General features: G+C 45.3%; 1 protein-coding gene across 6 annotated transcripts in view; it reads right to left on the reverse strand.

The window, feature by feature from the left end:
* Positions 1 to 7,410: 7,410 nt before the first annotated feature.
* Positions 7,411 to 27,973, reverse strand: part of RBM39 (RNA binding motif protein 39) — a 40,798-nt gene continuing 20,235 nt past the window's right edge. For 5 of the 6 annotated variants that reach the window (XM_056548724.1, XM_056548721.1, XM_056548722.1 and 2 more), the window contains 13 exons: positions 24,598 to 24,666; positions 23,326 to 23,376; positions 22,896 to 23,013; positions 22,441 to 22,593; positions 21,349 to 21,486; positions 15,981 to 16,046; positions 15,691 to 15,896; positions 14,375 to 14,460; positions 13,057 to 13,089; positions 12,837 to 12,960; positions 8,752 to 8,857; positions 8,297 to 8,375; positions 7,411 to 8,216 (listed from right to left, as the gene is read on the reverse strand). In XM_056548724.1, coding sequence (XP_056404699.1) covers positions 8,116 to 8,216; positions 8,297 to 8,375; positions 8,752 to 8,857; positions 12,837 to 12,960; positions 13,057 to 13,089; positions 14,375 to 14,460; positions 15,691 to 15,896; positions 15,981 to 16,046; positions 21,349 to 21,486; positions 22,441 to 22,593; positions 22,896 to 23,013; positions 23,326 to 23,376; positions 24,598 to 24,641 — 1,305 coding nt within the window. In that variant the 5' untranslated portion in view covers positions 24,642 to 24,666 and the 3' untranslated portion in view covers positions 7,411 to 8,115. The remainder of the gene's footprint in view (positions 8,217 to 8,296; positions 8,376 to 8,751; positions 8,858 to 12,836; positions 12,961 to 13,056; positions 13,090 to 14,374; positions 14,461 to 15,690; positions 15,897 to 15,980; positions 16,047 to 21,348; positions 21,487 to 22,440; positions 22,594 to 22,895; positions 23,014 to 23,325; positions 23,377 to 24,597; positions 24,667 to 27,973) is intronic. The other variant, XM_056548720.1, reaches the window with a different exon arrangement.

Here is a 27,973-nt window from a genome sequence, read left to right on the forward strand (position 1 = left end):
GGGAAGGGAAGGTGAACGCGAGCTCCAAGGAGCTCGCGTTCACCTTCCCTTCCCTGTCGCTACTGTAATGTTCCTGTTAATTCAATAAAGTACCTTCCTTGGCAACGATCTGGTGAGTGCTGTACAGCCTTTCTTCCGTAGGAGTTGACCATGTGGTTGTACAACAAAGTGGATCCAAAAGACGTTTGTGCCAACTGTGCCCAGGAGGTGGACGTTCATCACATAAAATGAGCCAGGAACCCGGTAGGAGGTAAAAGGTCATGTGATCCATCTGGAGAGGGAGGTCTTAGTAGTAGCCTTGCACCTAGTTGGGGGGTTCCAGGTAGATAAGGATGGATCTTTACACAACTAAGAAGTTTCTCTTGATCTCCTCAAGGTTGCTCACACGGGCAAGACGAGAAAATCCCTTGACTGATGTTATGGGACGACACTAGGTATGAACCACGGAATCGGCCACAAGATCAAACAGTCTTGACTGACCCTAAGTTATGGTTCTTTACACGAGAGAGCCTGAATCTCCCACTGAGCTTTGGGTTGTAGTTCTGGCAACCAAAAATAAAGTCTTCCAGGATCGGTGTCTAAAAGAAGACTTCTTCCGAGGTACTAGATGATCCAAACCCAGAGACAAATACCAAGATGCAATTGGAGGGGAGATGTCCTGAAAAAACATTTGCCAAGAGGTTGATTGGAGAATTTCCCTTTAGATAGATCAAAGTAGAGAAGGAACGTCAAAATGTTGATCTTTAATCTGATTTTTAATCTGATTGGGCTTCGGCCTTCCAGATGTGTCACAAATTGTGGATCTCATGTCGGGCGCAAGAGACAAACTATTAAATTCTGACCAGATGGTATAGGGTCCCTGTAGTCCTACATAAGATGTTCCCAGCCTTTTCTGACCTCTGCTGGAGATGTGAGAACTCCTGGGGAACCATGTCGCATGTTTGGTGGTCATGCCCTTCCCTTAGTCAATTCTGGACCACAGTTCTGTCCCGTATACTGACCATTACTGGGATATGCTATCCCAACGATCCGAAAGTACTTCCGTTAACAATTCTCCTTAGGGAGAGGAAATCTCCGTCCATGAAATTGGCCCATTTTCTGTCGATGGCGGCTAGGACGGTGATACCCCCCATTGGAAAGAGACCGGCCCCCGATCGATTTCCGAATGGTATAGGGAGGTACACTTCATTAGTCGTATGGAAGAGCTTATGGCTGATTCACCTGGTGCCATCGCTAGATATCGTGGTTTGGCAACCATGGTTGGTATTCACCGAAACCCCTCTTTATCGTTCTGATTAGTCGTATGCATGCTCATTGGACCTCTTCTCTGGCCCTACGGCTCTCATTCCTGCGCGGCTTGGCATGGGCCGCTGCTCTGGGTTAGTGGACTGGTGACGTTCAGGTTTGTAGTTTATGCTATTTTCGACCTAATCTCTCCTCCTATCCACCCCTCCCCACTTCCCTTTCCCACCTATGTTGGTCTCCTGAGACCCTCCCTCCCCCCTCCTTCTCTCTTGCCTTCCCTGCACCCATGTCCCCCTCCCCTCTCCCCTTCCTCCTCATATTCCTTGCTTTTCCATCCTTCCTCTCCCTATTATGTGTGACACATCTTAAAGCTGCTGAAGAAAAGTCCTATGGAGGACTTGAAACGTGTCCAGCTCCACTACTAACGGCACATATATTCAGCCTCTATATTGGAATACAGCTATTGCGCTTATACGGCATCTGCTAAGCCCCAGGTACTTATGCGCATTGCCACGGCCACGAGGACGCCACATACCCTCTGACCGCATCGGGGATCACCTGTACAGCCTCAAAAAAACTGGATCTTTCATTATTGCTGTAACTTCTGAGATGGCCTATGAGATAGATGAGTCTATCAGCATATGCCACACATAATAGAAAAGTGAATTTGAACATTCTCTCTCTGCACATTTTACAGGATTTGGAGGAATTCACGGCTCATTGAAGCGTTGCAGTCCCCATCATTGAAGCCCTCTATCACCGCTATCCATTTGAGACGGCCGAGTCTCTAAGCGGCGATCTATCCTTCAGCTCTTCAGTACTGCAAGTATACTTAACACTGCTAGTATCCCAGACATTGTTACATTGTTGCCAGCGGATACCACTCATTCTACAAACAGCGCATTGAACAGCACAATTCTGCACTTTACATATTTGTTTCTATTCAAAAGACACGTGCGCCACGATTTTATTTTTACAGGCTGGAATATCCACAGACGTGTGGCTTTTATATTGATTGTATTTTATTACATATTTTTATATTATAATGTATTCTATGCAATTATATAATTTATTAAATTGTATTTTGTGTCCCCACTGACCCACAAGGGCCCTGTGCGTCACGGAGCACATTACATATTTGAAACAATTAATTAATGTCTATCCAGTATTCAAGATCCTGAGCCTCAATTTTCCTTTTAATAGATTTATATATCATTGTCAATCTATCGTATGCTTTCAAAAATGGCCGGTCTGCGGGGAAAAAACCAAGATGTCCGCCATTTCATTTGATAAACCTTTGTGCCTTATGGCTCCCAACCTGAAAGATGTAGAAGCTGACAGCAGGACATTCTGCCCGGAAGAGGCTGCGGTGGGACAGGAGCGGTGGTGTTGGGGGGTGGATAGGCAATGGACCATATCACGTGGTGCTTCGTCAGACCCCGATCCTCGCTGCTGCTTCTTTTCTGTACGCTCCCGATCCTCACTAGTGCTTCTGTTCTGTACGCTCCCGATCCTCGCTGCTACTGTTTTGTATTCTCCCTGTGGTTGGACACTCTGCAGGACATTCTGCCTCTTATTAGGGGCCCCTTAAAAGCCTCAACAAGAGAGGAAACAAAGGGCCAAAAGTGAAGGACTAGAATGAGACACTTGTTCTTCTGGAGTCTAGTGATGAGAGAAAATGGGGAGAAATGCACAAAAAAAAAAAGATTCCTCCAACTGATGACCGGACCGGGCGAGTCCCGTATTTTGATGGTGTCTTCACTGTTGACTCTCTACGCCACGGGTGTCAAACACAAGGCCCGCGGACCAAATCCGGCCCGCCAGACCTAGTCATGTGGCCCACGTAGCCGCCAGCCTTCACCAACGTCTGCCCTCTAGCGATCCTCTTTTGGTCCTCTGCCTCTAGTCAGTGACGTCCCGTGCGTACAACCATAGAGATGTGGGAGGACCAGGACGACGCTCTCCGGCCGGGGCCTGGTAAGTGACCGGCGGCACATTATCTTTTTCTCTCCAGCGTTCCGTCACCGCTCGTCTGGTCCTGGCACCTAGATTGTGACCCCAGGCCGGAGGAGCGGTGACTGGATCACAGTGGGGGCAGCACACAGACATATAGCCTCCAGCCTTACACTGTATATGGCTGGAGGCTGTATGTATGTGGGGGGGAACATGCTGCCTACCTAATGTGGGGGGAACATGCTGCCTACCTAATGTGGGGGGGAACTATACTGCCTACTAATGTGAGGGAACATGCTGCCTACCTAATGTGGGGGGGGGGGGGGGACTACAAGGTACTGTACATCGTGGTAGGAGGGGTAGTCTTATATGGCGAGTATATCCCAAACTCTACATTTTAACTGTAAAAGTTGGGGGTCGTCTTATACGCTGGCATATACGGTATGAGGGGTCCTACAGATTACAGATACAACCGGCTCTTTGAGGGTGACCAAGCTGCTGATGTGGCCCCCGATGAATTTGAGTTTGACACCCCTGCTCTATGCCATGTCCTCTATTCCTACCCGATGATCTTCCACCCAAGGACATCAAAGAACATCCCTCCTATTACAGAAAGTAAAAAGTACGGAGCACTCACCTGGTTAGTTGCTTGAATATCTTGTTACTTTATTTCTTATTTGGATACATTCGTGCAAGGGCGCATGACCCATGGTAGTTTTGGATGCATTTTGACCTTTCAGGTAATCGGCGAATAGGATCAGGTGATTCTCATACCACCTGAAGTTACAGGATCTATTCACATAGATCCAAAGCCATCGACACATTTAGAATATGCAACTCTCGTTCTTCTGAGAGGCAGGGGGAGGGGCCCTAGATCAGAAGGGAGATCACCTGGTTCAGTTCTGGTGTCAGCTGACCCCGTCTGTTTTACTGGTAGGATGTAAGGGAGTAGTCTGGGGGGGGGGGCATTTCCTAATCTAGTCTATTCTGGGCATGCTTATAGACCAGTGTATGTGGTCGTCTCCTGTCTATAGGTCTCACAGCCCTTGATAAATTCTGTGCTCAGACTTCAGGGTCTACAGCTTAAACTGCATTTAGACCTGCTCCAACATGGTCGGACATTTCAGCGTATTTTGGGCAGATGCGACTTGTCGCACAAAAGTCGCACTTGATAAATTCAGCACCAATGCATTTCCGTCTAAAATAGACTTGCATGCATCATGTTCTAAAAATCCTCTACAGCAAAAGTCGCAGAAAAGTCGCACATATTTAGACCGACTTTCTGTGCAACAGATTTAGCCAGGAATAACCAGTCTAAATCGTTTGATAAATCTCCCCCTGGATGTCTATATGTACTTGGCTGAGTGGTTTTGCCCATTGTTTCTCTGTGTGTTGGAACAGCATTTATAAAAAAAAAAAAAGGTGTGTGGGGGACAAAGCCCAAAAATTACACCCCTGAGGCCAAGGTTCCAGGCAAAAACTTGAAATTTATTCGTATCCTGATGCAATACAGTAAAATCTCAGAAGGTGACTGAGGCCTTCCCTCCAATGTGACCCAGAGAAGCATATCCAGGAGTCCTCCCTGACTTGGCAGACACTGATCCCACACGGAGGCCAAATATATGATCCAGTAAGGCCCTTGTAGAACTTATCCTTGCTAAAATTCTAAAGATTCTCACAGCATGACGAATTACACTTGCCCTCCCTCCACATGCATCTTCTGTTTTTCTGCAGCTGCGGCAGTGAGGAAGGGAGCATCTCCTTCCCTGACCCGGTGTACTGAAAATTTGTTTTATACCATATATACTGTGTATCTAGGCAAATTTCTTCCCCGATTAGCAGGGATCTCGGGCACATTTCCCAGCACTGCCGCAGGTATCTCAGAGTGGAGACTGAAATGAAAGCAGCCTGTCAGCAGCAGAGATCCCTGCTATTCAGCGGGGAAGATATGTGCCCAGAGCGGAGACTGAAATGAAAGCAGTTTTTCAGCAGCTAGCAGAACTGTGAAATGAGGAGCAGAGATTGTAGTGAAAGCAGCGCCCGAGATCCCTGTGCCCGAAGCAGAGAAGTGGAAATGTGTCGTGTTTGTCCAGCACAGTCCTCACCCCCCCCCCCCCCCCCCCAACAGATCGTGTGTTCAGGATTTCCTTTTTCACAGGTGATAGTCAGTGAATTAGGCATCACCAGTTATATCACCTGTAGAAGACTAAGGAAATCCTGAAAACATGACCTTTTTTTTTGGGGGGGGGGGGGGGGGGAGGTTAGAGACAGGAAAGTGACAGCATTTGAGGACAACACTTGTGGCTGGAAGAAAGTCATGACGGTCTGGGCCGATAAAGAAAAAGGAAAGACACCAACTAGAGAAGATGTTACCTGCGAGTCACTGGATGTAACTTATTACTTATATGGTCTGCAGAGCCGGCGTACAGCAGATATCTACTACTATATGGTCACTGTACAAGGGGAGAATATTTGTGGTAGTGGGGGGTAGTAGTCAGCTTTATTCTCCCCTTCTCCGGTCCTATATAAGGGACTGTTCACATTGCTATTAGGGGTGTGAATCGCCAAGAATTTGGCGATTCGATTCGAATCGCGATACCAGTGTGGCGATTCGATATATCCCGATATATCGCGATACCGTCTAGGTGACGATACATCGCGATATATCCCGATACATCGCCCACCTGGGAGCATTCATAGATCCCAATAGACGCCGCTGTCAGCTTTGACAGCGGCGATCTAGTACTCCGGTGCTCACTTTTCTCATGTTATCCCGTCCGGGCTGCAAAATAAAATAAAACGCACTTTATCTTACCTGCCAACGAGCCCCCGGAGCTCCGGTACAGGTGTTCGGTCCCCGGGCTGTATTCTTCTTACTTCCTGTTAGTCCGGCACGTCACATGGAGCTTCAGCCTATCACCAGCAGAGGCGGGACATCGCTGCGGCCAGTGATAGGCTGAAGCTCCATGTGACGTGCCGGGCTAACAGGAAGTAAGAAGAATACAGCCCGGGGACCGAACACCTGTACCGGACTGTACCGGAGCTCCGGGGGCTCGTTGGCAGGTAAGATAAAGTGCGTTTTATTTTATTTTGCAGCCTGGATAGGATAAAATGAGAAAAGTGTGCACCTGATACTCCTTTAATAGCCAGCCGCGGCGATTGCCGCATGCTGGCTATTAGCGGCGGCCCCCGGCTACTGAAATCAGCCGGGGGTCGCATAGTACGGAGTGGGCACGAGTCGGAGCCCGCTCCATACACCCAGAGTGACGCCGTGTCAGATCCGGCCTGCCCGGCTCCACAAATGTGGAACTTTTATCTCCTGATGCCCAGGACATGCTGTTCCAGGCGTCCGCAGATAAAAATTCCACATCCCTAAAAGAATCGATTAAAAAATATTTTGAATCGATTCTGTATCGGCAAATGAAAAAATCGCGATTATCGCGAGAATCGATTTTTTCTTACATCCCTAATTGCTATGTACAAATATTTCTGAGGAACAGTGGCATTTTCCTGTTAGTATATTTTGCAAAACATGAAATAAGTCCTCCAGTGGTGATTATTATACAGGAAGGGATTGTTATAACTTGCTTATTAAGATTATAAAGTGACCCTAGAGTGGGTGAGGAATAACTTTATAAATAAATATTAGCACTACTGTAGAGGCCATAAGATCCATCTCTGTCCCGCCTTTAGGTTTGTGAGGATCTGATTCAGGAACGATTCTCATGGAAAAGTTTTGGGCTCTTGGATAGGAAGTTTGTCGGATTAGCGGAGTATCTCTCCTTAATGATTTATATAGACACTGACGTGAGGCGCTGTTATTTATAGAACCTCTCTCTGGAACGAAGTGTCGCAGTGTTAGATGAATTGCTGACAATTCTCTGACTTCAAGCGCATTGTTCCTTACTCCGAAGACCAGGAGCCGCCCCATTAAAAAAAATCTGAGGGAGGCCCAGCCGAGATGATAAACATACAGAACTGGTGCAAAAGCAGGAAGACCACCGTGTGAGATCTTCTCATAGGAGATCACATGACAGTTACAGTAACAAAACAGCAGTGTAAGACTAGAGATGACTTGGGGTGTGGGTGGTTATTATGGGGCAGTGCTCCCGGTTAGGGTATTAATGTAAAATGAAACAAACGAATACAAATTAATATATATATATATCTATATCTATCTATATCTCAAATAAATAAAATAAAGTTTACTACTTTGTTTCAAAGGATTTTTATTTGAGAGCTTCTTTACAAAGATACTTGAAATATGAAAGTCGTTGGATAGAAATATTAAGCAGTCTTGTCAAACACACTAAATTAACAAAAAAATAAAATTATTTTTTAGAGCTCACAGAGCTTAAAGAGCAGGAGGTTATATGCGACCAAACAAAAAAAGTGTCCCTGCGTTCCCCGGCAGCCTCCTGACACCATGGCCGGTCATTTAAAGCATAAAACATTCCCTGCCCAGAAACACAGCTGAGATTTTTGTTTGGTATAGAAGAAAATACCGGAACTATGTACAAAATAAACTTCACAGATAGAATGAGACTTAAAATCTGACGGTCTACACGTCCCCGCTTAACCTTTACTAAGCACTAAATTCTTCTGTAACAGAGGTCCCGATCTCATCTCCTCCACCAAACAGCCCAGGTCACTTCTTCACTTGCCCAGTTTCCTTTTTTCGCTGTCCCGGTTTTCGTCTCGGACAGTAAGGCAGCGCAGCAAATTAACTGGCTGAATGCCGGTGAGCCGATCAATATGTCGCATTCAGCCTTTAAGGTTTTTTGTTTTAGATTTGTACACAAAAAAAATAACACATTACAACCATTCCTTTCCAACTTCAACTAAATAAAACAATTCCCTACAACACTCTCTCGAAAAGTTATGTAAATCCTATGTACAAAATATTCGGAGTCCGAATCATCGGCGCACAGGGAACAGCAGCTGAGTGGAGGTCATGGAATCAGGGAAGAGGCTGTGATAAGTGGGAAGAGGGACGTACGCAGCAGTGATCATTTTGCCTATGGGGAGAAAAGATTTGGTGAGTTTATGTTATGTTTTGGCAGTATTTATGAGAACCTCAGTAAATATAGTAACTTACCAGCAAACCACCTTCCATGCAAAGCATTTACTGCTGCGATTGCGGATGCTATGGTTGGACATTTAACATAAACATTACCCTGTGGGAGGAAAAGAAAAAGGAACTTTTAAGAAAAATGGTTACACAATGCAAAACAATTTTAATAATTCTTAATCTGTCCTGGTTTGGATGCATTACAGGGAGCTACTCTCGCTACCAAATGAGTAGGTTTAATCTTTTCAAATGACTAAGGTCTGTATTTTGGGGTGGGCGGACAATCCACGTAATCCACCATAGTAAGTCTGGGTTCACACTATGAAAACCTGTGCAGAGGAAAAGTTGACCAGTTGCTCATAGCAACCAGATTGCTTTTTCGTTTTAAGAGGCAGTTTCAAAAAAGACACAATCTGATTGGTTGGTTGCTATGGGCAACTGGTCAACCTTTCCTGTCCCCAAATATAAGTAGAGGAACTTACCTGTGGTGAACTCTTGTCTACGTAGATGTGAACGACTCCTCCATGTTTGTTGCATTCTTCAATGACATCATCTTTTATCTCTGTATCCCAACCCGGCTCATCTTCCCTAAAGAAAAAAAAAAAATTTAAACGACAACCCGTAAGTAAAGTTTACTAGCACATGTTGACTCAGACTTACCATTAAATGGGCACTCTCCTCAAAACTAATTTTTGCTATTGCATTTCTTATGGTAAATAAAAAATATTTCTAATTTACTTTGTTTAAAAAATAAATAAAAACGTAAAGTTTTCTACATTTTGTGTTTAAAAAAGCTGCCACTAGGTGTTCTCCCTACTTGTCCAGAGCACATTTTTCCTCCCCCCCCCCCCGTCTTGCAGACTTTGGACTCCTGGACTTTGGACGCAGAAGTTCAAAACCAGGAAATGCTGAGAGGGGTAGGTGAAGCCTTAGCCAATCATAGCTAATCTCACACTGAACTGCTCTGGGCTGTGTGTAGCAGAGTAAGGGAGGAAGGTCTCCCCTGTATGGCTTCAAATGATGTCACGGCTGCTGGGGAACGCCCCTTCCCAATCTGTGAATCCGACTGAGCAGTAAATTCAGAGCAATAGCAAGGTAGAAAACTAATAAAATAGAAATAAAAGGCAGGGGGTGGTTTATCATGATGGGGGCAGTGACCTGAGGGGGGATTACAACATTTAACAAGATAATAAGAGGTACTCTTTAGATCATTTTACTAAATCTTGACCAACACTAAGAACACCTACTCACCAGGTATTGACAAGACTGTACTAAAAAGTTTCATATGGAGAAGAAATCGGTTCTCTCGGACGCTCTTCATTGGGGGACACCTATACTGATGGGGTATATGCTCTTGCCACTATGAAAAAAAGTCAGCTCCTCCCTGGCAGGATATACACGTCCACCTGCAGTGAGGTAATCAGTTTTTAGCTAGTGTCAGTAAGAGCAGACAGGTCTGGGAGCTCCCCAGACCGGGTCTTTTATTATTTTCTAGTAAGGGCTGTTTAGTTAGCTTTTTTCCTCCCCCGCCAGCAGCCATTGTGGCTGAGGGAGAGATTGCTTTGCTCTCCTCCCCTCGCAGGTGCCGGCGGCCATGATTCCTGGACAAGGACTGTCCATATCCCCGTCCGCCTCCTCTCCAGCAGAGCGGGATAGTGGGGTTTATCTTCTCCTCCCCGGCTGGTTGCCATTATAGAGGTGGGGGGAGTCCGCATAGCCCCACCCTCCTCTTGTTTAAACGCCCCCTTGTGGTCGCTTGCTGCATTCCTCTTCGTTTTAGTCTCACTAATTAACTCCCTCTGGTCAGCTCCATGATGGCCCTTTTTTTACCTAAATGAGCCCCTGTCCACAGGTAGACTTCATGCGACCCACTGTGGCGGGTCAATTTCATTGAGGTATGCTCCCTTGGTAAACCCTGGGGATACTAGTTATGTCTGTTTTCCCCTTATTGCCTGTTACCATGCCTCTGTGCCTAGGGAGTCCGCCATGTGTATTTTCTTCCGGAAGGGTACTGGGAAACCGGGAGCAGTGGTTCCTCCTCTGCCAGTCGTCCATCGGGGAAGGTTTCTTTTTTTTTTTTGGAGTGTGCATACACTGATCCCCTCCTCCACAGGTCACCAATCTCATAGCAGTCGCATCCGGGGCTGGCATTCCAGTACCCCACTGCTAGGGGGAGGTGTCCAGAGGAATGATCCGTTATATACTGGACCCAGACGTCTGCATGGTCTCCTAGAGTTTGAAGGAGTGACCCTGTGCGTTCAAGAATCCTATTCCAGCCAACGTGGCGGTTGTCGGCATGGTTTACTATTCCGTCGGATCACCCACTGTACATTGCCCGCACCGTGGCGCAAGTTCAGATAACCCACTGCCATGCTGTGGTTACGAGTGAGTGACTCCATGTTGCTCCATGGGCCTTTTACAATGCACCACATAGTGGTGCACAGGGTTCCTTGCTTTACCAGGTCCCTTTCCACATGCCTGCCACTCACGGCTGTGGGCTGGTAACCCACTTTCAGTGTGGGGTTCTGAATGCAGGACTCGCTGCGTCCATGGTCCCTATGCCTATTAGCCAGACTGCTTGGTTCATCCATCAGGTCACCTCCCTCGGCTGAAGTCTGGTGGCTCACTTTCAAATGTGACAAATGACCTTCTGGGTTCATTGGTCCTTTATACCTGTAAGCCAGACACTATCTGCATGTGTCCTTTATTTCTTTAGTCTGTGACCACAGTGCTCGTTTGTTGCACCATTGAGAGATGGGGTGCGGCACTTACTGGGGGTTCTATGGTCCTTCGCAGCAACAACGGCACTCTCAGATTCCCTTTCTGGGAGGCGGAGCGTTTGTCTGCTAAGGGCATTACCTGTGACGTTGGGTGCTGAGCCTGTTTTTCATACTGCTGGACATTTGGATTCTACGGTTCCTTTAGTGGCTGCATTCTTGGTGTCCCACTACTATTGTAAGGTACCCATGTCGGTGTTCCTACATATGCTTTGGATGCTCTGCACGGGAAGAGCCCTCTTCCCCCTCCTTTTCGGATGTACCTTGGGCCTTTCTGTAATCTTGTTCGCACAGATCTGCACCTCTATTCTGGCATAGGGCCTGATGGCTGATGTGAATTTCCATAAGATTTTCCTTCTGCAAGCCTAGCCATAAGCTGAAGTCTTCCAGTTCTACCAAGGTCTATTCCAGTTCTTTCCAGATCATCACTATCCAAGAATGTACTGGCACTTGAAGCGTCTGTACGTTCTGTCACATGACCAACCTTCATGGGACGCCCAGCCAACTCAAAGCCATTTAACTGCTTCCCCCTACATGGGTGGGGTACCTGGCTGGGCCCGTTTTTTTGCCGAGAACAATCAGAAGAGCTTTTCACCGGCTATGCTTGTGTGCTTACTGCCCACGATTGCAGCCTGGCTCTCCTCCCGTTTTCTTGGTTGGCTCAGCGACAGCCGGTCTAGCCACCGTCTGCTTGGCTCCTGCCATTGCTCTCCTCCTTCCTTAGCGCACTCTCTATGGAAGGGTGTGTTCCTCCTTCCCTTCAGTTGTGCTACACTGTCCCAAAGGTCTTTTGGAGTAACCTTCCTGTTCCCGGATCCTGGGATCCCCAGCTGGTTTCCTTTTTGCTTTCCGTTCCTGCACTGTCGGAATGTTGCTTTGAAGCACTCTTGGGTCCGAGACTGGTTAGTCTACTTGTACTGGGCACTTTCCTAGACTGCCGTGGTGTGCCTTCTTTTCTAGGCCGGCCCTTCTTCGGGCCTTAGTGATGGTTGCGGTCTCAGGCATGTGTAGTGGTCCTTTCCGGACTTCTCCACAATCCCATTTGCGGGCGGTCTTTGTGCTGTCCTTGTCTCAACATAACGTTATGTCTCCCGGAGCGCTACACCGGTGAGCCTTACGGCAGACTGGGGTTCAGTCTTTCGACTGACCCCTGTCCTCTAGTGGTTTTTCTTTCCCTCTCTAGGGGACTCCTTTGGTACATCCCATCAGTATAAGTGTCCCCCAATGAAGAGCAACTGAGAAGGGGAGATTTTTTTGTACTCACCGTAAAATCCCTTTCTCGTAGCCTTCATTGGGGGACACCGCACCCACCCATTTCTTCATGTCCTGTCCGGATGATTTTTTCTGTCTCTGTTTTTATCTGGGATTCCTTTCCAGGGTCCTTCAGACATGTCTCTTTGTTGGCTTCTACTGCTTTGTGACAAAACTGATTACCTCACTTACAGTGGGCGGGTACATCCTGCCAGGGAGGAGCCAACTTTTTTCCCTAGTGTCAGCACTTCCTAGTGGCAAGAGCATCAGTATAGGTGTCCCCCAATGAAGGCTATGAGAAAGATTTTACGGTGAGTACAAAAAAAATCTCCTTTTAAAATAGTAATAATACTATATAATCCTTATATGAGAGAAAGGTTTAGTAAAACTTTAAAATTATTGGCTTTACTTCGGTTGTGTTCACACACTGCAGTTAGTGTTACTCTGCAGGGATGATTTTTACAATACAGAACTATATGGTGTAAACCAATCGAAAAACCCTACATTGCCGGACAGTAATAAAACATAAAATCACTTACGTTTGTGGGTTAAACATGTTTGATAGCTGGAAGCATTGTGTGGCAAGTGGTTGAGTGGACGCTGGAGCTGCTGGTGTTGTCAATGCCGATGACGTCAACGTGATGGCCGCAGCAGCAGCAAGAGCTGTAAAATACACAACACGTAAGAGATCCTGTCCTTTACAAACACTTACAACTACATAAAGAAAAAAAATACAATAAAAAGGAAAAGGAAACAAACCTTCACTTTGTTGTGAAATTCTTGACTGAAGATCTGTATGTAGAATAAAAAAGTAAAATGTTGTAAATTGGCAAAAGCAACATAATGCATAATAAGCATATAGAATAAAGCGTACATCAAAAAAATATAGTGCAAGAAAGTTTAGTCTCTGTACAGCTGCTAAACAGAAGCACGATCTGGCTCCGATCCATGACAGTTCTGAAGTGCTGGAGCCCAAACTATAGGATGCAATGTGAACCCACAGTCTAAGCTCCTATACTGATTGCAGACAGGCTGTATTCATGTTTCAAGCCATATAGCAGTGGTCTCCAGATGTTGCAAAACTGCAATTCCCATCATGCTCGGACATCCATTGGCATGCTGGGAGCTGTAGTCTTGCAACATATGGAGTCTGGAGACCACTGCTGCATAGACTCAAGTACACAAGAGCTACAATATTTTTGGCAAATCCCTAAACTATAATGGACCAACAATGTAGAAAGGTGTAGATCGGCATTAACTGTTTGCAGTAGACCAGCGGTCTTCAAACTGTGGCCCTCCAGATGTTGCAAAACTACAACTCCCAGCATGCCCGGACAGCCAACGGCTGTCCGGGCATGCTGGGAATTGTAGTTTTGCAACATCTGGAGGGCCACAGTTTGATGACCACTGCAGTAGACTAACTTTATCACAGTACACCTGTGCAGCACTAGGTAGCAACAGTCTATTGCACTCACAACGTGGTGCTCTTTCCCCAGAAAATGCAGTGCAAAAATGAAACTTCAGAAAGAAATTATGGAAGGCCCTCACGTTACTGTAGCAGTGCAGGTTTCTTTATTCGGGGTGCATTTGTTCGTCAGATCAAACAAGCAACATGGTAATAGCTATTTCGCGCTATACAGACAACGCTTCTTCAGACCACCAGGTGGTCTGAAGAAGCGTTGTCTGTATAGCGCGAAATAGCTATTACCATGTTGCTTGTTTGATCTGACCTGGTGTCCCGCTAATAGAACAAATGCACCCCGAATAAAGAAACCTGCACTGCTACAGTAACGTGAGTGCCTTCCATCGTTTCTCTTTCTGAAGCTAAACTATAATGGCTTCTCTTTCTATAGCATGTGGTATACTACAACAAACATCTCATTATAGTGTTATCAAAACGAGTGCAACAGTGGAGCAGTTCCTGACAGCAACCACATTTCAGATTTTAATTTTTCTGAAGGAAAAAAAAACAAACTGAAATCTGACTGGTTGTTATAGGCAACTACCCCATTATCTTAGCACAAGGTCCAATAAATATCCTATATAGTGGTTTTAAGTAAAAAGTCAAATTTCATACCTGCAACAGCACCAAAAGCCAGAGAGCCGCTCATCTGCAATGCTTGCTGCGCTGCCGGGGGTATCTGCAGTCCAGTGCCTGCCAATCCAAAAGAGGAATTGGGACATAATAAAATGTTACCTACTATTTAGAATAAGATTGTAAATATACTTCAAAATATCTGAAAACTTCCAAGAACTCTGTTCTAAAACCAAATAAATGTAACTATATAACACTGATGCATCTACAAAATTTACTTTGGGGCAGAGAGAGTGTTGTACACAATGGCCCTTATTTACTAAGCTAAAACCCACTCGTTTTTGTTGATTTTTTTTTTTAAGTTGTTTTGGCGCATAGTGTCTCAGAGTGTGCACCAGGAAAATCCGACTAACTCGACACTGCATTGTGAAAAGCCGAAAAAGGTGCGCGAGTTGACCCAAAGAAGGTGGAGTTTCACGACCAGACCTATTTACTATTAAATTCACAGAAAATCCTGTGGCTAAATGCCCGGAAATTTCCACCTAGAAAAAACAACATTTCACAGTCGTAAAAACCCAACACGCTTAGTATATGAGGCCCAATGTGCAGGGGAGGAGAAGAGGGGTCTAGATACAGAGTGGAGCTCCATTCTGCAGGGGAGGAGAAGAGGGGTCTAGATACAGAGTGGAGCTCCATTCTGCAGGGGAGGAGGAGAGGGGTCTAGATACAGAGTGGAGCTCCATTCTGCAGGGGAGGAGAAGAGGGGTCTAGATACAGAGTGGAGCTCCATTCTGCAGGGGAGGAGGAGAGGGGTCTAGATACAGAGTGGAGCTCCATTCTGCAGGGGAGAAGAGGGGTCTAGATACAGAGTGGAGCTCCATTCTGCAGGGGAGAAGAGGGGTCTAGATACAGAGTGGAGCTCCATTCTGCAGGAGAGAAGAGGGGTCTAGATACAGAGTGGAGCTCCATTCTGCAGGGGAGAAGAGGGGTCTAGATACAGAGTGGAGCTCCATTCTGCAGGGGAGAAGAGGGGTCTAGATACAGAGTGGAGCTCCATTCTGCAGGGGAGAAGAGGGGTCTAGATACAGAGTGGAGCTCCATTCTGCAGGGGAGGAGGCTCAGGGCACAGGAAGAGGGAGTTTACTATGAAGAAGATTGGAGCCATACAACACTCTGCACACAGGGACTTGGGAGCGACTCCTGTACATCAAGGTCCTTCATTGAGATATAAATACCTAGAATAATTGGTGGAACATTGACTTTCAAACACCACAATCTGAATGTACTAGTGAAGTAAAATGGAAGACTTTCATAATTTGAAATTAGGTTCAAGCTGATGTGAATTTCCATAATATTTACCTTCTGCAAGCCTAGCCATCAGCTGAAGTCTCCCAGTTGTACCAAGGTCTATTCCAGTTCTTTCCAGCTCATCACTATCCAAAAATGAACTGGCGTTTGAAGCGTCTGTACGTTCTGTCACATGACCAACCTTCATGGGACGCCCAGCCAACTCAAAGCCATTTAACTGCTCAAGAGCTTTTTTGGCACATTCAGAATCTGAAAACTAAAGATATGAATGAAAAAAATCAGTAAAAAATTCTACAATGTAGGACTCACTATCATCAACACTAGTGAATGAGATACTTACAGTAATAAAGCCATATCCCTTGGAGCGGCCAGTTTCACTATCCATCATAAGTTGTATACTCTCAATCTGGAAGAAAAGAAATACATTTTTATATAAATATTATATACACATACAGCAATGGCACTCCAAGTCTTTATTAACTTCAAACGGTGCATTGTTTGAGGTGAATAAACTCTTTTCTTCACCACCTGCCATTGCTCTTTCCATTGATATTAAGAAGGATCCCTGACCAGGATTAACAGGCACCCGTTAACCAGTGGAGTGCTGCTTTCCTTGTTCTACTCTATGGGGGAGATTTATCAAAACCTGTACAAAGAAAAAGTTGCCCAGTAGCCCATAGCAACCAATCACATTGCTTCTTTCATTTTTAACCCCTTAAGGACCAAGGACGTACCGGTACGTCCTTGGTCCTGCTCTTCTGATATAACGCGGGGTTACACAGTAACCCCGCGTCATATCATGGCGGGCCCGGCGTCATAGTGAAGCCGGGACCCGCCTCTAATAGCGTGCAGCGCCGATCGCGGCGCCACGCGCTATTAACCCTTTAGCCGCGCGCTCAAAGCTGAGCCGCGCGGCTAAAAGTGAAAGTGAAAGTTCCCGGCTAGCTCAGTCGGGCTGTTCGGGATAGCCGCAGCTAATCGCGGCATCCCGAACAGCTGACAGGACAGCGGGAGGGCCCCTACCTGCCTCCTCGCTGTCCGATCGCCGAATGACTGCTCAGTGCCTGAGATCCAGGCATGAGCAGTCATCCGTCAGAATCGTTGATCACTGGTTTCTTATGAGAAACCAGTGATCAACATAGAAGATCAGTGTGTGCAGTGTTATAGGTCCCTATGGGATAACAATGATCAGTATAAGAGATCAGTGTGTGCAGTGTTATAGGTCCCTATGGGACCTATAACACTGCAAAAAAAAAGTGAAAAAAAAAAGTGAATAAAGATCATTTAACTCCTCCCCTATTAAAAGTTTGAATCACCCCCCTTTTCCAATAAAAAAAAAACACAGTGTAAATAAAAATTAAAATAAACATATGTGGTATCACCGCGTGCGGAAATGTCCGAATTATAAAAATATATCATTAATTAAACCGCTCAGTCAATGGCGTGCGCGCAAAAAAATTCCAATAATTCCTATCAATGCAAAAATGGTACCGTTAAAAACTTCAGATCACGGTGCAAAAAATGAGCCCTCATACCGCCCCATACACGGAAAAATAAAAAAGTTATAGGGGTCAGAAGATGACAATTTTAAACGTATTAATTTTCCTGCATGTAGTTATGATTTTTTCCAGAAGTCCGACAAAATCAAACCTATATAAGTAGGGTATCATTTTAACCCCTTAAGGACCGAGCCCTTTTTCACCTTAAGGACCGGAGCGTTTTTTGCAATTCTGACCACTGTCACTTTAAACATTAATAACTCTGGGATGCTTTTAGTTATCATTCTGATTCCGAGATTGTTTTTTCGTGACATATTCTACTTTAACTTAGTGGTAAAATTTTATGGTAACTTGCATCCTTTCTTGGTGAAAAATCCCAAAATTTGATGAAAAAAATGAAAATTTTGCATTTTTCTAACTTTGAAGCTCTCTGCTTGTAAGGAAAATGGATTTTTTGGGTTCACATATACAATATGTCTACTTTATGTTTGCATCATAAAATTTATGAGTTTTTACTTTTGGAAGACACCAGAGGGCTTTAAAGTTCAGCAGCAATTTTGAAATTTTTCACAAAATTTTCAAACTCTCTATTTTTCATGGACCAGTTCAGGTTTGAAGTGGATTTGAAGGGCCTTCATATTAGAAATGCCCCATAAAAGACCCCATTATAAAAACTACACCCCCCAAAGTATTCAAAATGACATTCAGTAAGTGTATTAACCCTTTAGGTGTTTCACAGGAATAGCAGCAAAGTGAAGGAGAAAATTCAAAATCTTCATTTTTTACACTCGCATGTTCTTGTAGACCCAATTTTTGAATTTTTGCAAGGGGTAAAAAGGAGAAAATTTTTACTTGTAATTGAAACCCAATTTCTCTCGAGTAAGCACATACCTCATATGTCTGTTAATTGTTCGGCGGGCGCAGTAGAGGGCTCAGAAGGGAAGGAGCGTCAAATGGTTTTTGGGGGGCATGTCACCTTTAGGAAGCCCCTATGGTGCCAGAACAGCAAAAAACCACACATGGCATATCATTTTGGAAACTAGACCCCTCAGGGAACGTAACAAGGGGTAAAGTGAACCTTAATACCCCACAGGTGTTTCACGACTTTTGCATATGTAAAAAAAAAAATTATTTTTTTTACCTAAAATGCTTGGTTTTCCAAAAATTTTACATTTTTAAAAAGTGTAATAGCAGAAAATACCCCCCAAAATTTGAAACCCAATTTCTCCCGATTCAGAAAACACCCCATATGGGGGTGAAAATTGCTCTGCTGGCGCACTACAGGTCTCAGAAGAGAAGGAGTCACATTTGGCTTTTTGAAAGCAAATTTTGCTCTGGGGGCATGCCGCATTTAGGAAGCCCCTATGGTGCCAGAACAGCAAAAAAAAAAACACATGGCATACCATTTTGGAAACTAGACCCCTCGGGGAAAGTAACAAGGGGTAATGTGAATCTTAATACCCTACAGGTGTTTCACGACTTTTGCATATGTAAAAAAAAATTTTTTTTTTTTTACCTAAAATGCTTGTTTTCCCAAAAATTTTACATTTTTAAAAAGGGTAATAGCAGAAAATACCCCACAAAATTTGAAGCCCAATTTCTCCCGAGTACGGCGATACCCTATATGTGACCCTAAACTGTTGCCTGGAAATACGACAGGGCTCCAAAGTGAGAGCGCCATGCGCATTTGAGGCCTAAATTAGGGATTGCATAGGGGTGGACATAGGGGTATTCTACGCCAGTGATTCCCAAACAGGGGGCCTCCAGCTGTTGTAAAACTCCCAGCATGCCTGGACAGTCAGTGGCTATCTGGCAATACTGGGAGTAATTGTTTTGCAACAGCTGGAGGCTCCGTTCTGGAAACAGTGGCGTACCAGACGTTTTTCATTTTTATTGGGGAGGGGAGGGGGGCTGTGTGGGGGTATGTGTATATGTAGTGTTTTTTACTTTTTATTTTATTGTGTGTTAGTGTAGTGTAGTGTTTTTAGGGTACAGTCACACGGGCGGGGGGTTCACAGTAGTTTCTCGCTGGCAGTTTGAGCTGCGGCAGAAAATTTGACGCAGCTCAAACTTGCAGCCGGATACTTACTGTAATCCTCCGCCCATGTGAGTGTACCCTGTACGTTCACATTGGGGAGGGGGGGAACATCCAGCTGTTGCAAAACTACAACTCCCAGCATGTACGGTCTATCAGTGCATGCTGGGAGTTGTAGTTTTGCAACCGCTGGAGGCGCCGTTTTGGAAACAGTGACGTACCAGACGTTTTTCATTTTTATTGGGGAGGGGGGCTGTGTAGGGGTATGTGTATATGTAGTGTTTTTTACTTTTTATTTTATTGTGTGGTAGTGTAGTGTAGTGTTTTTAGGGTACAGTCGCACGGGCGGGGGTTCACAGTCGTTTCTCGCTGGCAGTTTGAGCTGCGACAGAAAATTTGCCGCAGCTCAAACTTGCAGCCGGATACTTACTGTAATCCTCCGCCCATGTGAGTGTACCCTGTACGTTCACATTGGGGGGGGGGGGGGGGGGGAGAAACATCCAGCTGTTGCAAAACTACAACTCCAAGCATGTACGGTCTATCAGTGCATGCTGGGAGTTGTAGTTTTGCAACAGCTGGAGACACACAGGTTGTGAAACACCGAGTTTGGTAACAAACTCAGTGTTTTGCAACCAGTGTGCCTTCAGCTGTTGCAAAAGCTACAACCCCCAGCATGTACGGACAGCGGAAGGGCATGCTGGGTCTTGTAGTTATGCAAAAGCCGGAGGCATACTACATTGGCTGGGGATGCTGGGGATTGTAGTTATGCAACAGCTGGAGACACACTGGTTTACTACTTAACTCAGTGTGCCTTCAGCTGTTGCAAAACTACAACTCTCAGCAGTCACCGACAGCCAACGGGCATGCTGGGAGTTGTAGTTATGCAACCACCAGATGCACCACTACAACTCCCAGCATGCACTTTAGCTGATTGTGCAAGCTGGGAGTTGTAGTTACACAACAGCTGAAGGTACACTTTTACATAGAAAGAATGTGCCTTCAGCTGTTGCAAAACTACAAGTCCCAGCATGCCCATAAGGGCATGCTGGGAGTTGTGGTGGTCTGCCTCCTGCTGTTGCATAAGTACAGCTCCCAGCATGCCCTTGTTGCATGCTGGGAGCTGTTGCTAAGCAACAGCAGGAGGCTGTCACTCACCTCCTGCTGCTGCTGATCGCCGCACAGGTCAGTCCCGCCGCCGCCGTCGCTCCTGGGGCCCCGATCCCAACAGGGACGCCGGGGATCGGGGTCCCCAGCACCGGGGGTCGTCTTCCCGCACCCGCTCACGTCCTCCGGAAGAGGGGCGGAGCGGGTTGCGGGAGTGACACCCGCAGCAGGCGCCCTGATTGGTCGGCCGGTAATCCACCTCACCCCTGCTGGCTCTGGCTGTTCGGGGCCGTCTCTGACGGCCCCGATCAGCCAGTAATTCCGGGTCATCGGGTCACTGGAGACCCGATTGACCCGGAATCTGCCGCAGATCGCTGGACTGAATTGTCCAGCGATCTGCGGCAATCGCCGACATGGGGGGACATAATGACCCCCCTGGGCGATATGCCGGGATGCCTGCTGAACGATTTCAGCAGGCATCCGGCTCCCCTCCGGCTAGCGGTGGGGGCCGGAAATGCTCAGGGCGTATCCATACGCCCTCGGTCCTTAAGGACTTGGAAACGGGGGCGTATGGATACGCCCTATGTCCTTAAGGGGTTAATCGTATGGACCTACAGAATACATATCAGGTGTCATTTTTACCGAAAAATGTACTACGTAGAAACGGAAGCCCCCAAAAGTTACAAAACAGCGTTTTTTTTCAATTTTGTCGCACAATGATTTTTTTTCCCGCTTCACCATAGATTTTTGGGCAAAATGACTGACGTCATTACAAAGTAGAATTGGTGGCGCAAAAAATAAGCATCATATGGATTTTTAGGTGTAAATTTGAAAGAGTTATGATTTTTTAAAGGCAAGGAGCAAAAAACGAAAATGCAAAAACGGAAAAACCTCCGGTCCTTAAGGGGTTAACAAGGCCTCTGTAAAATGAAAGAAGCAATTGATTGGTTGCTATGGGCAACTTTTTCTTTGCACAGGTTTTGATAAATCTCCCCCTATCTCTCGATTATAGTTTGAGAAAACAGAACATCACAATCACAGCAAACACACAAGGATTCTTGCACACTCACTCTGCCAAATGGTTCAAATATTCCACGAAGCATCTCTTCTGTTATGTTAAAATGCAAAGATCCAACGTATAGCCTCATTGGCCCGGCTGTGCCCTTCTGTAAATTATTGGCCATTGCAGCAGCTCTGTTTTTCTCTGCCTGTGAATAAAAAGGCACAATAGTTAGAGAGGTGAACGTAAAACTACTACTAGTTGCAGTTTACAATTGATAGGCGGTTAATCGCCAATGGGCAGGGTGCGGCCACCAGCACCAATCAGCTACTTAAATGGGCTCTGTCAGATTAAAAAACGTTTTATATGTTGTACATCTTGGCAAAATATGAACCTTTCTAATATACTTCATAATGTTATCAACTTTTTATAGAAATCATGGCCATCCCATCCTGAAGATAGTCCTGTCTGGCTTTATCATCTTTGTCCCAGCTAAAGCACAGACCGTGAAAAAGTCCAGGAAGTGAGGGCGGGACTAGCACTCCCCTGTGCTCACTCCTGTCCTATCAGACTGCAGCATGAAAACAGGGAGGAGGGGGCTACAGCGCAGCCTGTAGTGATTGGATGAAGAGACAGTACAGCACAGTACTGAGGAGTCATGCTGAGGGAGGACACGCCCCCTCCAAAGTACAGAATGATAAACCAAGTGAGCAAGAGAAAGGTGGTATTTATGTACATATAGTTGTGTCTAGAACCTATATTTCTCTCTATCAGGATTAGGTACTAAGTAACATATTTTTTGAGATATATGACAGTGGGAAGCTCTTTAACATCCCTCATTATACAGTGAATGTGACTTTAATCCTTCCCATATTCTTTGTATTGTGGTGGCACTGAGTAACTGCAGCTTGGCCACCACTATACAAGGAATAGTGCAGGGCTCCCAGGCCCTGTTGACTTTATAATGTGGGGGGACCCTCAGTGAACAGTGTTAACAGAAACTATAAAAAAAAAAGGTATAAAGCATTTTGTGCCTCCAGCTGTTGTAAAACTACAACTCCCAGCCAAAGGCTGTCCAGGCATGCTGGGAAGTGTTAGTTTTGCAACAGATGGAGGCACCCTGGCTGGAAAAAAAAACCTGAAGCATATGCCTGGTACTTACCTGAGAAGCCTGTACTATAATAGGAACACCCAAGACCCTCTGTCCTGTCAGACCGATTGCTAGAGGCACGGAGCTAACATCAACAAATTCCACATAAGCTATCCCCTTAGAACGTCTGGAATTTCTGTCTGAGATCATCCTCACATCACGAACCTAAGGAACAAGGTTCAAAGGTTAAGATGATTTTTAAACACAAGTCATTGGTGGAGATATAATCAAAACCTGTCTAAAGGAAATGTTGCCGAGTTGCCCATAGCAACCAGATTCTCATTTCTGAAAAGGTCTTTGAAAAATGAAAGCAGCGATCTAATTGGTTGCTATGGGCAACTCAGCAACTTTTCCTCTGGACAGGTTTTGGTAAATCTCCCCCGATGTATTTACATAAAAGCCAGCATTACCAAACTACAGCAGAAAGAATAAATGCACAAAGCACAAAAAAATAAAAGTCTCCTCACTTTGCCAACCGTTGAGAAAAATTCTTCTAGGTCTCTTGGACGGATCCTTGCTGCCAGCTGCATACAGAAGACCGTGCGTGCATCTCTTTCTTCTGGTGTTAGATTATCAATTGGTCCTCTGAAAAGGAGAATACAGGTATCAATCTGCAGCTTGTGCAAATTAAAGTTTTAGTTTACAATTTTGTGCTAAACTTATTTTAGCAGACTCAAGACAGCCACCCTTTTGTATGCCTTAGGCTCTGTACACATCTGTAATAACTGGAAGCCATGTTTGGTACCACTGCTGCCGACCTACCATAGAGGCTTCAATGGCAGAAAACACTGCACCAAATCTGATGCAATTTGAAACAGTGGCTTTGAACTGTGCAAATGTAAACAGAGCCTAAAAATAAAGATATCTGTGTCCAGTAATGTCCTGACTGCTACATACCTCACAGGGCTCTTCTCCCTCTTCTGTGGGCTTTTGCTCTTTGAACGACGCCTAAAATAATAAAATAAATAATTTTTTAATGAACACTGTGAATCAAGGCCTTCTCCATGTATACTACCATTTTCCCAGCCTTCTGTTCCTCCTCTAGGTGGATGGACAGAAGGTTTAGCAGCAGCGTGAATTACACTTAACCCCGGCAGTCACAGCGCACCCTCCAACCCCAGCAGTCAAAAGTACCCCCAAAACCATCAGGGCAGTCTCAATCAGCTTCTCCTGTCCAACCAGACTTGACTAATCTCTTCCTTATTGGGTACAAAGATCAATCAAGGCTGGAAGGACAGGTGGGAGTCACTGGGGTTTGTACTGAAGACTTGTGGTTCAGGCAGCATAAAGGTAATGACAGATTCCCTTTATACCTGTGCAGAAGTAGAAAAATGGAGACCAGTGGACAGCACCTTGTGCGTTACCCTTAAATGGGTAATCCACCCCTAGACATCTTATCACCTATTCAAATTATAGGGGATAAGATTTCTGATTGTTGGGGTCATGCCGCTGGGGACCTCCACGATCTCGGCTGCTTCACTCTGTGCCGGATGACTGGCGATGCGGGACGGAGGCTCGTGCAGCCTCTAGCCTCCAGCGCTGCACCCAGTGCTCTAAATGAATGCTGTGTGCAGCAGAGAGATCGTGGGGGTCTCCAGCGGATAGGGAATAAGACGTCAAGGGGCGGAGTACCCCTTTAAATGACTTGGACCCTTAGAAGGATCCTGTAGTCAGATTTCCTTTAAAGGGGTAGTCCAGTGGTGAAAAACTTATCCCCTATCCTAAGGATAGGGGATAAGTTTGAGATCGCGGGGGGTCCGACCGCTGGGGCCCCCTGCGATCTCTCTGTACGGGGCCCCGGCTCTCCGCCGAGATAGCGGGTGTCGACCCCCCGCACGAGGCGGCGGCCGACACGCCCCCTCAATACATCTCTATGGCAGAGCCGGAGATTGCCGAAGGCAGCGCTTCGGCTCTGCCATAGAGTTGTATTGAGGGGGCGTGTCGGCCGCCGCCTCGTGCGGAGGTCGACACGCCCCCTTCCAGCGGGCTGTCGGGGCTCCGTACAGAAGATCGCGGGGGGCCCCAGGGGTCGGACCCCCCGCGATCTGCAACTTATCCCCTATCCTTAGGATAGGGGATAAGTTGCTCACCACTGAATCACCACTGGACTACTCCTTTAAGGCTATGATTTCCAAAGACTTTCCAACATTGGTAACAAATTGCACCAACCTTGGCTTCACGGTGTGTGGTACTCCTGACACTTTGCCTCGCATAGAGCTGCCAAACTTTGGTCCAGAACTATAAAGAAAAAATAGACAAGTTAATTTTAAAACTGAAAATGGTATTAAAAATGTCAGAATGCAATTTCCTTAGCAACATCCAATTTATATGAAAATATTAGCAATTTTATTGTCCAATCAATTATGTTTCTACAATTTGTTAAAAGACAAAGAATTGCAACACTGCCGAAAGCTGTCAAGTGGTGCTACAATGTGTCAACCTTTTAGCAATCTGTACGGCTCCTTTCCAAATTTCTTTAATCAGTTTCAATCACGGACAGAGGTGTCAGCAGAGAGCACTGTGGCCAGACTGGAAAGAACTACACAACTTCCTGTGGAGCATACAGCAGCTGATAAGTACTGGAAGGATTACTTTATTTATAAATTAATTAAAAGTTAAATCAAGATATTTATATAGACGTAATTTACAAGTTTGTAGAACTTTCTTCCACAACTTGATAATTTTTTTTTTTCCTCCAGAGTACCCCTTTAACCCCTTAAGGACCGGAGGTTTTTCCGTTTTTGCATTTTCGTTTTTTGCTCCTTTCCTTTAAAAAATCATAACTTTCAAATTTACACCTAAAAATCCATATGATGGCTTATTTTTTGCGCCACCAATTCTACTTTGTAATGACGTCAGTCATTTTGCCCAAAAATCTATGGTGAAGCGGGAAAAAAAATCATTGTGCGACAAAATTGAAAAAAAACGCTGTTTTTTAACTTTTGGGGGCTTCCGTTTCACCTGATATGTATTCTGTAGGTCCATACGATTAAAATGATTAAAATGATATCCTACTTATATAGGTTTGATTTTGACGGACTTCTGGAAAAAATCATAACTACATGCAGGAAAATTAATACGTTTAAAATTGTCATCTTCTGACCCCTATAACTTTTTTATTTTTCCGTGTATGGGGCGGTATGAGGGCTCATTTTTTGCGCCGTGATCTGAAGTTTTTAACGGTACCATTTTTGCATTGATAGGACTTATTGATCACTTTTTATTCATTTTTAAATGATATAAAAAGTGACCAAAAATGCACTATTTTGGACTTTGGAATTTTTTTGCGCACACGCCATTGACCGTGAGGTTTAATTAATGATATATTTTTATAATTCGGACATTTCCGCACTCTGTGATACCACATATGTTTATTTTTATTTACACTTTTTTTTTATTGGAAAAGGGGGGTGATTCAAACTTTTAATAGGGGAGGAGTTAAATGATCTTTATTCACTTTTTTTTTGCAGTGTTATAGCTCCCATAGGGACCTATAACACTGCACACACTGATCTCTTATACTGATCATTGTTATCCCATAGGGACCTATAACTGCACACACTGATCTCTTATACTGATCATTGTTATCCCATAGGGACCTATAACACTGCACACACTGATCTTCTATGTTGATCACTGGTTTCTCATAAGAAACCAGTGATCAACGATTCTGCCGCATGACTGCTCAGGCCTGGATCTCAGGCACTGAGCAGTCATTCGGCGATCGGACAGCGAGGAGGCAGGAAGGGGCCCTCCCGCTGTCCTGTCAGCTGTTCGGGATGCCGCGATTAGCCGCGGCTATCCCGAACAGCCCGACTGAGCTAGTCGGGAACTTTCACTTTTAGCCACGCGGCTCAGCTCTGAGCGCGCGGCTAAAGGGTTAATAGCGCGCGGCGCCGCGATCGGCGCTGCGCGCTATTAGAGGCGGGTCCCGGCTTCACTATGACGCCGGGCCCGCCATGATATGACGCGGGGTTACTGTGTAACCCCGCGTTATATCAGAAGAGCAGGACCGGTACGTCCTTGGTCCTTAAGGGGTTAAAAGGAGTTATGCAATAAATATATAGGAGGATGGGGTGGATTGTGTGGTGAGTGGTTTCCAGTAGTCGGATACTTTGAATAGGTCTGAAATGGGAAGAACTGCTACACCCAACAATAGTGCATACAACAAAAAGTTCCTCATTAATATTGTGATTTATTTTTAAAAATAATAATTGTAGTTCTTAAACAGGAGGGCTCTAAAAACTGAAGGATTAAATAGGTCATCTGTTCTATGTGTAGTAACAATACACTGCAGGGGGTAATTGCCTAAAGGAAACTTGGTGCCCCATAGTAAGAGAATCAAAATCTAAAATGTAATAGGGGGAAGTTGTATTTAAAAATAGCAGCCCATATCTTATCCATAAGTCTTACAGACACTTGGCATCCAGACAGTATTCTAGAGAACTCCTGCAGAAGACGAACACACGGTATTTCAAAGAAAATTTGTTTTCAAATCAACTGGTGCAAGAGTAAATGCTTCTGGTTTAAAAAAGAGTTAAGATCTACTAATCAGCTGTATACCCTGGATGAAGTCCTGTAGTCTTCATAGTCTCTCCCTGCTGCCATTTTTTTTTTTTTTTTTGCAATATATTTTTATTCAACATTTTCAGAATAACACAAAAACATATCAGAAATATCACGATCCCCATCTGGGAAAATAACGGACCGCGATCCAACATACAATACAATAACTGTCTTAAAAATGACAAATACTGAGGTGCTGTAGTGAAGTGATGCAGGATTCCCTCTCTCCCCAAGGATTCAATAAGCTTAATCCTTACAGTCTAAACTGAATCAGGAAGCTGTAATGCCCCCAGCGTCCCTTTCAATGATTCCGTAAGGTACCATGTGGTGCGTCTAAAAGGATATACAATGTCGGCTACCTCCCGGGGATTATAGTGTGTAACAATGAACGGTGTCCACTTTTCGAAGAAACGTGCCGTGCCAGAGTTGCAATGGCGTTCAGCATCCAATCTGTCTACCCCTAAAAAGAACTTCAATTGAGTTATCAATAATTGCAGGTCCGGTACCCGGTCCTCCAACCACCGGAGAAACAAGCATCGGAGAGCAACCAGCAAGACCACATGTATTATTTTAGGGATCCTCTGGATCCCCGTCCGATCCTCCTCCGGAGGACGAAGCTGGTGAAATATAAGGGTCTGAACCTTAAAAGGAAGACTTACCCGCCAGTGGTCTCTGATGTAGGAGCAGATCGAGCGCCAGTAGCCAGCCGAGTGAGCACAGTCCCAGATCCCGTGAAAAAGATTTGTCATAGGTGTAAGACATTTGGGGCAGTGTGTTATACGCTCAGGGAAACAAGGCGACGGTGGGATATTAAAGCCGTACAAGGCTGCGTGGGAAACTTTAAAATAGGTCTCCCTCCATCGTTCATTGATAACCTGTTTACAAACCGCTTCCCATCCCGTAAGTATAGTCTCATGAATGTCTGGGTCCCCAGTCCATCTCTCCCATGTGGTAAACAGGCGTTTTGGGTCGAATTTTA

Source organism: Hyla sarda, chromosome 12 (assembly GCF_029499605.1).
Source record: "Hyla sarda isolate aHylSar1 chromosome 12, aHylSar1.hap1, whole genome shotgun sequence".
NCBI classification, from domain to species: Eukaryota; Metazoa; Chordata; class Amphibia; order Anura; family Hylidae; genus Hyla; species Hyla sarda.